We start from the raw sequence: 13,165 nt of genomic DNA on the forward strand, positions 1-13,165 counted from the left end.
GGATCCCTTTCCAGAGCAACCATCACTCTAATTTCCATCACTGTAGATTATTTTTGCATCTATGGATCATAGAGTAGGTACTTTTTTTGTAAATGACTTCTTTTACACAGCATGTTTTCGAGTCATCTATCCTGTTATGTATATGAGCAATTCATTCCTTTATGTTAGCAACTAGCATTCCATCATAGGAACATACCAGTGTATCTATTTCCCTGTTAGGCACCGAGACTGTTTCATTTTTAATATAATTAATTTAATTACAATGAACATTATTATTTAAGGCTTTTAATGGGTATGTTTTCACTGCCTTGCATAAGTGCCTAATAATGGAATTGCTGGATGATAGGGTAGACGTATGATTAAATTTAAAGAAACGGTCAACTTTCCAAAATGGAGGTATAATTTTACACCCCCACCAGCAATTTATGAGATCTAGTTGTTCCATACCTGTGCCAACCACTATCAGTAATAATGTTGGTCTCTTTCATTTTACCCAATCTAGTGCGTGTGTATGGTAATTTTTCACTGTGCTTTTGTTGTTCAGTTTTTTATTTATTTTTTTTGGTACCGGGAATCAAACTCAGGACCTTGCGCTTGCCAGGAAGGCGCTTGCACCACTGAGCTATATCCCTGGCCCTATTGTTCAGTTTTTTAAAAACACATTTTTACTGCTAAATGGCACATAATTACACATATTTATGGGGTTCAATGTGACATTCCAATACAGGTATACAATGTGTAATGATCAGATACAAGTAAAAATCTATATTCATCAACTGAAACTGTCATCTCAAATACTTACCATTTCTTTTTTGTTGGGAATATTCCAAATCCTCTCTAGTATCTATTTTGAAATATACAATGAATAGTTATACTATTGTGATATAAAACATTAGAAGTTATTGCTCCTATCCAATTGCACTCCTGTACCCATTAACAATCCTTTCTCCATTCACCCTCCCCCACACCCTCCCAGGCTCTGATAATCACTATTCTATTTTCTATGCTTATAAGATCAACTTTACCCTCCACGTGTGAGAATATGTAATATTCATCTTTCTGTGCTTGACTTCACTTATCCCAACACTTATCCCAACATCCTCCAGTTCCATCCATGTTATTACAAATCTCATTACAGTTTTGTATTCCCCTGATCATTAATGATTCTGTACATGTTTTCATGTGCTTATTGGACATTTGTATATGAAATGTATGTGCAAGTCTTTCATTCATTTTTTTAAAACTGTTTTGTTTCTCTTTATTTATTTTTTGTGGGATAAAACTCAGTCTCTCCTTGGCTAGGGCTAGGGCTAGGGCTAGGGCTAGGGCTAGGGCTAGGGCTAGGGCTAGGGCTAGGGCTAAGTTTAGGCAAACTCCCTACCTACCACTGAGCTACATCCCCAGAACTTAAAAAAAAAATTTATTGAAATATAGTTCATATAACATAAAACTTACATTTAAAGTGTACAATTTAATGGTTTTTGTATATTAACTATGCTTTGCAAGCATTACACTAATTCCAAAATATATTTTGCTTCTTTTATTTTTAATTTATGTGAAACTCATACAGCATACAATCAACCATTTTTAAATGTACAATTTAGAGATAGTTGGTATGTTCAAAATGGTGTGAGAAACCATTATCTCTGTCACATCTTAAAATTTATCTTTTTATTTTTGAGTTGGGGGAGTTCTTAATTTATTTTGGAGATAAGTTGTTTACTGGATATATGTATTAAGAATGATTTCTCCAAAGACTGTGGGTTGTGTTTTCTTTTTTAAAAATGGTATTATTCAAAGAGCACAAGTTTTAAATTTTCACAATATTTCACTGTTATGGCTTGTATCTAGATGTCCCCCCAAAACCTTATGTGGTCATATATAGGATGTTCTGAGTGTGGCTGGATTAGACTAGGATTAAATGTGTGATGCTGGAATTCAGAGAGGAAGGCCCACTCTGGGTGTGGTTGGCACCACCAGAAAGGCTGGTAGCCTGCATGGGATAAAAGGGAGAGGCAGGCTTGCTGCTGCTGCCTGCTGCTTTGCTGTTCCCTACCTGCTTGCCATTGACTATTTCTCCTCTGTGATGCCCTTCTGCAGAATTTTCTTTGGATGTTGAGCGTTTTGTCTCAGCAACGAGAAAAGTAACTAAGATTCACTTACTAATTTTTTCCTTTTTGCTAGTGAATTTCTAGGTTCTAAGAAATCTCTGCCTACCCTAAGGTCTTAAAGATATTTTCTTTGTGTTTTTCCAAAAGCTTTATAGTTTTAGTTTCCACATTCGGTCTATGACAGATCTTAAAATTAATTTTTGTACATGGCATAAGGTATGAGCCAAATAGTTTTGTTTTTGCTTTTTCTATTTGAGAATTCCTTTGTACCAGTAGCATTTGTTAAAAAGAATTTCCCTTCCTCACTAATTGTTACCCCTGTAAAGCATCTGACTATATAGAATTTGGCTCTATTTCTGGACTTTCTATTTTGTCCCAGTGCTTTTACTACTCTTTAACATGTTCACAGTGGGGCCATAATTTGTATGTCTGGCTGCTGGGCAGCTCTAAGAAACTAGTGGTATATGTGCAACTGTCCCATCGGGAAGCATAGGACAGTCCCATCAGGTTATACAAGCTACCTGATGGGACAATCATGCATGTACCACTAGTGGTTCCAGCCAGTGGTAATGTGTTAATACCAAATTCTTTGGATTATTATAGCTTTACAGTTAAAAAAAAAAGGCAGTGGGGAGCAGAGAGAAAAAGTCCTTCAACTTTATTCTTTTCCAGGAATATTTTAAGCATTCTATATTCTTTGCATTTTCATTTAAATTTTAGAATGTAGAGACAATTAAAAAATGAAATATATTCTAGTTCTGGGTTATGTATTAAGGTAATATCAAATTCTAATGTAAATTTCTGCAAAATGAACTGCTAAGAACACAAATTCACTGGAGATCACTCGAATTACTCATTAGGAGAAACTGGATTCTTTTAAAACTTAGGGTAATTTCAACTTATCATTGTCAAAGATAAATTCAGACAAAAAGCATAATGAAGTCCACAAATCTTCGCAGTATCTCTCTCTCTCTAGGTAACATTATTCATATATTTACATGAATAATATTTTCCACTTATCTCCGAATAATTGCAGTTTCCTGAACAAATGGTTGATAATAGTAAGCTAAAATAATCCTGCCCTTAAGGAGTTTAAAATTCAATAAATACAAATAGAAACTACTACGAAGTTAGACTTTTACATGCGTTTGTAATTCAAATTCTGATTAGAAAGCCTGCCACGCCAAATGTGGATCAGCATCAAATCAGCTATACTAAGGAATTGGTTGGAAATAGCCCCAGAGACCCACAGACCTGATAAATCAGAATGAGTATTTAAACAAGACCCTGAAGTGATCTATAAGAACTATCAAAAGTAAGAGTCAGAGATCCTTAAAAGAAATCTTTCAAATCTAACACAGTAAAATCCTCTTCCCAGTTAGTTTTCCTAAGTGACACCACGGTTTGTAGTATGTAAGGAAATGCAGAAGAATTTTGTTTTTGGGAATCCACATTGTGAATTTCATCCCACATGACTCCTGCCCCAGTTTCACAAAGAGAAGCAGGAGGGAGGACAGTTCAGAGTGAGACTGTACTCATTTCTTCTCTGGGTATTTACACCTCAAATCCACAAGGGCTTCCTTTTTGCTTTTCAGACACTGAGCAAACTCCTGAAAAGCCTATGGCCTCATTGCTCCCTTTAGCAACTCATGTGCACAGCTGCCTACCTTGTTTCCTTCAATGTAGTGCCCAGTCAGAAGATTTCCCTGGCCACCTGTTCCCAGCCTTCCTGTTCTCTTTTGTGCCTCCTTATCTTGCTCCATCTTCTCAGCCTCGTACTTGTCTACATTTGCTTACTCATTTACGATCTCTGTCCCACATTAAGTGAGAACTCAAAGGGACAGGAATTTTATTTTATTATTGTATCTTGGAGCTGCGACAGTGGCAGCACACAGTAGGCACATAAAACTGGCAGACTGTATGAATAAATTATATACCTATTAGATGCACCAGCTAGTTTATATACATGTCACACAGAAGTTGGCAACCTGGGGCCAAATAAGCCAAATGTGTCCTATGGGCTGTTTTAGTATGGTCCTACAGCTAAAAATGTAAAGAGTTCTTTACAACAAAACAAAAAAGAATGTGTGACAGAGATCATAGATCAACAACATAAAATATTATCTGACCCTTTACAAAAAGTTTGTGTACTTCTGCTGTATATGAATGTGTGCAAAATAAAAAATATTTCTCCAGGATATAAGGTATAAGCTTCCATAATTAACACATTTGAAAAACATAACTCACTGTATTTGGTCTTTGTAAGTACAGAGCAGTTCTCAGAACATGTATCCAGAACCATCCGTGGACCAAAGAGGTTTGGACAGCATTCCAATTTGATACAAGTTTGCCGGCAGAATTCAGTCACCCGATCTGCTGTTTTCACTATTTCAACAGTAGCCCGATAACTCTTTCCTTTGTATCTGCCATTGGAAGACATTGGATACTGAATTTATCAGGCCAGTGACTACCCAGAGAAAAACCAATTATATTAATATACCTGAAAAATATTTTTGCTCCTTAGACTACTCTGTCCACAGTTTGTTGACTCTGAGAATAAGAATGTTCTGTATTGTATACTTAAATATGATAAACAATGATAGCAAAAAGCTATTATTTAAATTCAGCAAAATAAAGTTCCCGTTTCCTACTCTTAGGTGAAGGTTTTCTTTTTGCGGGGGCTACCAGGAATTGAACTCAGGACTTTGTGCTTGCCAGGCAGGTGCTTGTGCCACTGAGCTATATCCCCGGCCCCCAGGTGAAGGTTTTCAAATAGTAATTTTACTTACTATTATAAAAAGAATAGGAGCTTTTCATTAAATCTTTCTTTACCCTGGGCAGTGATTCTCATGATGTGGCTCAAGGATAGAGTATGGTCTGCCAACTACCATCCATCCATCCATGAAAACAATCAGATCAGAAAACAACAGTAAATGTTTATAAACTTTCATAAAAGTTTCAAAAAGTAGTTTTATGTCTCTTGACTCTCATTAAAAAATTGTTCTTACATTTCTGTCTTTTAAAGTTCGTATTTCTCATAATTCATTTTTACCATATATTATAAACTTATTGACCCACGACAGAATGGAAACTAAAAAAGAAAACAGGCCTAAATCTTCGCCACAAATCGCTGAGGCAGCACTGCCACAGGGAACAAGCATCATCCACAGAAGTGACTGTGTTACGGAATAAAGACAAACAATAATAAAGGGTAGAGGAATCTACTCACTTGGCTTTCAGTACTTCCCCACAGCCGTGCCACACAGAGTCTTTGTCCAGCTGGAGCTCCCGAAGAACACGACTGGGCTTATAGGCCGCATTGATAAGTAAAGTGAGGACCTAAGCTCAGTTTTAAAGCAGAAATATGGGTTGGGGAGGAAAAAAAGCAGCCCATTAGAACCGTGGCACTTTCCTTATCCCACAGAGTGCTAAGGCCATTTTGGAAATTAATTTTTTATTAGTTAAAAAATGTCAACAAAATAATATTATCAAAAATATGACAGTTGCCCATAGTTGTAAATAAAGAATAATCAACCTTCAAAAGGTTATAGTCAGTAAAACACAGGCGCCATGAATTTCAGTTTACTGTGTCACTTGTTTCCAAATGCTTTCCCAACCATGGTACACACAGAAAATTACTGTGTATGTGTTTATGACACTGTGCAGACAGCCGAACATTATTGTGGCTAAAGGAGTCTGGCCCAGAAGCTCTGGCTTCACAAGGCCCTGCCTTGCCACCCTGAGGGCTGAAAGGTTCCACAAGTCCTCACATCTGTTACCCATGGAACAGCACACTAGCTGGGATCATGAAAGTCCAGCAGATTCATGTAGCTGTCAGTTAATGTCATGCAGCCTCTAAGTCATAGACTGATCTCACGGTTCACTCTTTTTAAGACAGGGTCTCGCTTTGTAGTGTAGGCTGGTCTTGAATTCATCATGTAGCCCAGGCTGGCCTTGAACTCATGGTGATTCTCCTGTCTCAGCCTCCCAAGTGCTGGGATTACAGGCGTGCACCTCCACACCTGGCTCTCTCAGTTCACAGTTCTCATGTGTCTCTGACAGCAGTGAGGCTGCTCTGTAAAGAACTACTTACATAAATGTTCCCTTAGGGAGTAGGAATAATTACATGCCCAACTCACTCTGCAGTACAGCAGTACCCTGTAATCTGTGATTTTACATTGTTTCAATTACTTACGGTCAAAAATATTAAATGGAAAATTCCAGAAGTAAATGACCCATAAATTTTAAATTTTACACTGCTCAGAGTAGCATAATGAAATCTTATGCCATTCTGCTTGGGATGTGAATCACCCCCTTGTCCAGCGTACCCCCAGTGTATATGCTACTCATCTGGTGGTCTGTAGCTGTATGAGTTATGAGATCAATTATGTAAGTAGTGTGGTGCTTGTGTTCAAGTAACCCTTTAAAGCAGCCTAAAGCTGCATCACAGGTACCGGAGAAAAACCAAAAAAAAAAAAAAAAAAAAGCTGCATCACAGTGCCTACGTCACTCACCTTACTTCATCTCAACCTGTATGAACTGCATCATCTTACATTATCACAATTAGAAGAGTGAATACAGCATAAGACATTTTGAGGAACAGATCACATTCATGTAACTTTTATTACAGTATGTTGTTATAACTGTTGTTTTATTACTGTTGTTGTTAATGGCTTACTATGTCTAATTTACAAATTAAACTTTATCACAGATGGTATGGCTTAAGTGTCTCCCAAAAGTTCATGTGTTGGAAGCTTGGTTCTAGCATGGTAGATGTGGGAGGTGATGAGGTGATGGGGCCTATTGGGTTATCCTGAGGCCAACTGGGGACATACCCCTGGGAGGCACTGTAGCACCCCAATAGCCTGCCTCAAAAAATGGATTAATATGATAGTTATGTGTGTGTGTGTGTGTGTGTGTGTGTGTGTGTGTATATATATATATATATATATTTTTTTTTTTTTTTTAAAACATACTATACAGGTTTTGGTACTACCCACATTCTCAGGCATTATTAAGGTCTTACAATAGTGATAATGAACCTTTTAGAGTTTTCAATGAAAACAAACAGCTAGTTGCGGCACCTGTGCTATGCTTAAGTTTACCATCACTGTCTTAGGACATATGCCTGAAAGATAATAGGGGATTACCATACATGAGCAAAGTTAGTAACTTGATAAAGCCTAGAGTTGTCACGTATATGGCATGTGGCTCCCCATATGAATAAGGCTAGGAGACTGCTATGATTGCTATGATCAAATTTCCAAGTTCTTCTGCTCTAGGTCAGAACCTTACCTCTCTGAGGACAAGAACACAGTTCCCAGGTCCTACGCATTGAGGGAGCTCAGCAATTCTTCCTTTGTTAAGATATGGCCCTGAGAAGCAACGGTGGTTGAAATATATCTTTGGACAGCAATATTTTCCATTAATTATAACTGAGAAATTAAGAAAAAAACAAATATTAAGAAGTTACTCTCTTCCCCATATTTAGAAAGCTGAATTGCTAGGGTGAAAAGTTCAAGCATACACACTGAATGAGTTTTATAAATTACTTTTTTGTGTGTGGAGCTACAGATTGAAACCAGGGGCTCATGCATGCCAAGCAGGTAGGTGTTCTATTACTGATCCATGCTCCCAGGCCCAGAATTACATATTTGAAGCTTAACACATTATCTGAGGATGATCTTAAAATACTGTATACCTAGAAGTTTATGCTTATCTCATCCTAGATCACAGAATTTATCACTCTGCTAAAATAAAACAAATGTCCTGAATTACGTGTTGATTATTTCCTGGATTGATGTGACATAGTCTCAGAGTCAATTGATACTTCTATCAATAGAGGGGAGAATCCACTTCCTGAACTATGATGATACTGACAGTAAAAGATTTCCCCTTCTTTGAAAAACAACTACTCAATAATCTATTCTGGAGTATTTGTAGGGATTGACATGGAATGTTATCCAGAATTACAGTTTGTCTCCTAAAAGCCACCAACACATACACTGACTGCCCTCACTGCACCCCCACACACACACCCTTTCTTTGTGTGTGTATGCTGCTAGAGATTGAACCCAAGGCCTTTACACCGCGCTACATCTCCAGTCCTTTTTATTTTTTATTTTGAGGCAAGGTCTTGCTAGGTTGCCCAGGCTGGGCTCAAACTTGGGATCCTTCTGCCTCAGTCTCCGGCTGGTTATACTGACATCCTTGATGCTGTGTGAGCTCTCCCACCTGCGGGACACCTCAGAAGCTGAAATCATTGTAAGCTATGAACATGTACTTATGTTCCTTCCATACACTGTGAGCCTTGAGACCCTTCTCTCAATTATTTTTCTCATGAACACTGCTCACTTAATGTTCTTTTTTAAAAATCCCCTCACATCAACTGGAATTTGAGCTACTAAATTTTAAAACGTCAAAGATACTAAAACATCTTCATTTTGATATAAAGCAGAGAGAGACTCTTGTGATGGATACTTCCTATTCAATGTAGCATTAAGAAAAGCAAATAAGTACACAGTGTCCACTGCTGGAAGAACCTGATGTTCACAACGTTCTCTCTTTAATTAAGATTACAGTCTTCGCCCAGTGGTGAGGCTGTTGGTGCCCACTTTTCCATCTGAATTCTGCCACCCACATCCCCTGCTCAGGATTAAAGCACTCATGGTCCTGGCTATTGGGAATGTTTACAATTTATACAGCTCTGACTTATATGTGTATCCTTTAATTGCCTTGAGCTGGGGATGCCCTCAACAGGAGAAATACCTTGTGCAAAGTCCCATTCCTTGTGAGGTAGGGTGGGGGAGCTATAGCCTACTTGTAATAACTAATGCATAAGCTGTGGCCACCATGCCAGTATTATGGACACTCTCTGTGGTAGGCTCAGCTCCAAGACTCCCTTGGGACTAAAAGAAACTTCTGTTTCAACTGCATTGCACTTCAGTCTATCTCTTGGTATAATCCTGTTTCCTTTATTCCTGCATCTTTTATTCTTTCTAGGAGCTGTTTGTAAAAGCACTCCCTATGAAAGTCTAGCATGCAAATATCGGAGACTCAGACTGTTTCCCAAGGAACCTGACATATGACAAAACCCAAACCAAAATGCCAAGGCTGAGATCATAGAAAAGATATTAATATCTTAATTCTGTTGTTTCAGTAGGCCATAAGTGCATTACAAATAAGGAATTAGTACAGTTCTGATCCTCTATGTAGAAACAATTTAGTGAAACGGTAGAGAGGTAGAAGAGACAAAAGTTTTGAACATTTGAGTTCCATTTCTCACCCTGCCTCTCAAGAGCCGTACGAGCTCTCTGAGCCCTGGTTTTTTTCTTGGCATTTACTAAATACCACCTGAACATCCAGTCTGTGCTAGAACACACAAGGCCCAGATGCTCAGCATTATACAGCTAGCACAGGGTTAGTGAAGAGTTCTATCAAAAAGTCTCTTGACAAAACCTGAACCACCAGCCTCGTCTCATTTACCAGTCACTGCCTCTGGGACAGTCAAATAAATCCAGTAGTTATTTTAATTGTGTAATTTATATATAAAATGTATATATCATAAAAAGTGTTTAAAAAGAGTAAGCCTCTGCCACTCAAGCACCTTGCTTGAGAAAGAGCACTCCTACTGGAAAGCCTCAGGTTCCTTCATCTAAAGCAAGTGATGGTAACACTGACCTCTGCAGCTCTTGGTACACAACAAATGATCAGTAAAGAATAGCTACAATTATAACTGGGCAGAAATATCAGCACACAGATGACTACAACACAAAGCACATCTTGGATTGTTATAATTCTAAAGTCATAATTAAGCAACTCTTCTCTAAATGCACATTCTATAAATCTAATGTCAAATATGGCCCATTAGAAGAAACTAAGGGTCCTCTTTTCTGTAAGATTACAAACGGTTATACCTGAGTCCGTAGAGTTCAGCTCCTGACTCTTTAGGCCCTCGTGAGCAGTCCTAGAAGATGGTATTCTGGGTGAAGAAAACATAGCCAAAATAGTGAGATCACCCTTAAGATCAGCACAGCATAAGGGTTCGTTTCCTCCAAATCTAAGAAGAACGCTAAATGTGGCAAGTTGCAAAATCTGAAGTAGAAGGTCCTTTATCACACTTTGTTTTAAATCTGCAATTGCTTCTAAAGCTATATACAGAGTCTAATGAGCCAATGAATGATCTGTAGATAGTGATGTGATACTGCATGGTTCAGATAAATTTTCCTTTCAATAATATGTGTATAAGAAATTAGAAAATTTCCTATGGTATTCTTAACCTGTTTTGTTTTGAGACAGGGTCTTTCTATGTAGCCCAGGTTGGCCTTAAACTTATGATCCTTCTGCCTCAGTCTCCTGAGTGCTGGGAGTACAGGCCTGCACCAATATACCCAGCTTCTTGTGGAATTTTTAAAGCACAAGTAAATTATTTTTTTCAATAATCAAATAACAGAAACATTTCATATACAGTTCTCCCATTCATTTCAAAATTGTTTTAAAATTATCTTTTAAAAGAAAAGCCCAGAGACTTATTCTGTATGCAGCAATTCCTAAAAAGGGCTAACTTATTTTTCAAGAATGCTTCCTGACCAAAACTTTGGATTAGTCTCAACAAGTAAAAAAAAAAAAAAAAACAAAGCCCGTTTTTTTTTTTTTTTTTTTTTTTGGTCATCATTATCTCACTTCTATACCTAGAATAAAATTCATAGAATGTAACCATATTGAGAGGTAATCTAAATTAAATGAGGTCATAAGGATAGGGCCATAATCTGATAGGCTCGTTGGCCTTATAAGAGGAGGGAGGAGGAAAAGAAGAGACGAACAGACACACAGAGAGAAAAAGGTGGAAGGGAAGGATAGAAGGTGGGGAGAGAAGAAGAGAGGGGTGAGGAAAGGAGGAAAACGGGAGTGGGAAGGAAAGAGGGAGAGAAAAATAAGGGAGGGACAGAGAGATATTGTTAACATGTGAGGACTCAGCCAGAAGGTAGCCAGGAAGAGAGCCCTGATCAGGAACCAAACTAGGTGGCACCTTGATCCTGGACTTTCAAGCCTTCAGGATATGAGAAAATAAACTTCTTTTAGCCACCCAGTCTTCACTATTTTGTTATGGCAGGACTAATCAAGAATTTAAAACCCATTGGTCTCTCTCTTTCTCTCTCTCTCTCTCTCTCTCACTCACACACACACACACACACACACACACAAACCTCTGTACATTTAAGATTTAATGGGACCACCAATTAACTTTTGGTTTTTAAAAACTGTGTGTGAAGATGCTACCGAGTTTCCTAATGGGCACAAAGATACTCATTTAAGTGTCTTTTCTTTTGGAGTCATTTCTTCTACCTGAAGACAGTCTAACAAATCATTTCCTTATTTACAATTTTTGGGGGGCTGGGGATTTAGCTCAGCGGCACAGCACCTGCCTGGCAAGCGCAAGGTCGTGAGTTTGATTCCTGGTACCAGAAAAAAAAAAAAAAAAAAGAAAGTGTATACAATTTTTGTTCTTTCTTCACAAATACCAGCAAGGGGGTCTTAATTTCTTTTCTTTTATTCCAATGACTTTAGGTTCTAAAAGCCAAAGAAACTCAATTTGGAAGAGATCTTGAGAATACAGTTTACACTTTTTATATAATGCCATTTTAGAAAATGTGTCTATTGTGTGAAGATGTACACAATCAAATTTTAATTAAAAGATAATGTTTCCATCTGAGAAAATAACAAAAGAGAAGATATACTCTGATACACTTATTTCTTCTACAAAATCTAACTTTCAGATTTCAATTATTGAGACATCCTACTATATACTACTTACTGTTTTTCTGGTTGAACCACTGCAATTTTCCTTTGTTTATGTACTGTAAAAGAAGAAAGAAAATGTCAAGGAAAATTTAAAAAGATAAAGTAAAAGTTATAGATGTACTAAACTTATTGTGACCTATTTAAAACTTGGTTTAACTATTAAGTACAGTAAATTGGTGCTTATGTATATGAATATCTGAGGCACTCTTTCTAGAGAAAAGTCTTTATATAAGGAGCAAAAACAGTATTTTTAAAGCTCTCTGAGTCAACCAATTCTTGATGTAATTTCCAAGCAAAAACTGGTATTCAAGAGAAAAACTGATTTCACAAAGGGTGTTAAGACCATTCGTCAGGGAAGAGCAGTCTTCAATAGATTATGTGGGGAAAATTGGACATCTACATGAGAAAAGTTACTCTTTTTTTTTCTTTTTGGTACTGGGAATTGAACTCAGGACCTTGCATTTGCCAGGCATGTGCTATGCTGCTGAGCCATATCTCTAGCCCAGAAGTCACACTCTTACCTTATACCATATATAAAAATTAACTTAAAAAGCAGTGCTGGGGGCCTGAGGATTTAGCTCAGTGGCACAGCGCTTGCCTGGCAAGTGTGAGGTCGTGAGTTCGATTCCCGATACCAGAAAAAAAAAACAAAAAAAAACAAAAAACAAAAAAAGCAGTGCTAGGTGTAATCCCAGTACTTGGGAGGCTGAGGCAGGAGGACTTGTATGAGTTCAAGGCCAGCCAGGGCTACAAAGTTAGTTTAAGGCCAGCCTAAACTGCACAGTGAAACCCTGTCTCAAAAAGACCAAAAAAAAAAAAAAAAAAAAATTTTTTTTAAAATAAAAATTAACTTGAAATAGATCAAAGATCCAAACATATGACATAAAACTGTAAAACTCTTACAGAACATACAGGAAAATCTTCATGACATTAGATTTGTAAATGATTTTTAAAATGTGATACTAAGAGAAAAAATTAAAAATAAATGTTAAATTAGACTAACTCAAAATTTAAAATTTGTGCATAAAAAATTAAATCTTGTACATAGCAGGAAAGTGAAAAGGCAACAAAATGGGAGAAAATATTTCCAAGTCAACATCTAGACTATACAAAGAAGTCCTACAAGTAATTAAAAGTTAAATAATCTAGTTTTAAACAGGGCAAAGTCTCATGTAGCTAAGCCATCTGATTCTTGACAAAGGAGACAAAACATATGTTGGAGCCTCTTTAACAAATGGTGAAAAACCAAAAAA

The 13,165-nt window shown here is 37.3% G+C and overlaps 1 protein-coding gene across 2 annotated transcripts in view; it reads right to left on the reverse strand.

Moving 5' to 3' along the window:
* The window catches only part of Sfmbt1 (Scm-like with four mbt domains 1), a gene marked incomplete at its 5' end in the record, with an annotated part of 164,711 nt that overhangs the window by 9,460 nt on the left and 142,086 nt on the right, over positions 1-13,165 (reverse strand). Inside the window, 6 exon segments of one of the 2 annotated variants that reach the window (XM_013515695.1) lie at positions 803-844; positions 4,359-4,534; positions 5,341-5,450; positions 7,407-7,546; positions 10,028-10,092; positions 11,926-11,968. In XM_013515695.1, the coding sequence (XP_013371149.1) occupies positions 803-844; positions 4,359-4,534; positions 5,341-5,450; positions 7,407-7,546; positions 10,028-10,092; positions 11,926-11,968 (576 nt within the window). 2 annotated transcript variants of the gene reach the window in all.

This window comes from Chinchilla lanigera, unplaced genomic scaffold (genome assembly GCF_000276665.1).
Source record: "Chinchilla lanigera isolate Chin_1 unplaced genomic scaffold, ChiLan1.0 scaffold00029, whole genome shotgun sequence".
Taxonomy (NCBI): domain Eukaryota; kingdom Metazoa; phylum Chordata; class Mammalia; order Rodentia; family Chinchillidae; genus Chinchilla; species Chinchilla lanigera.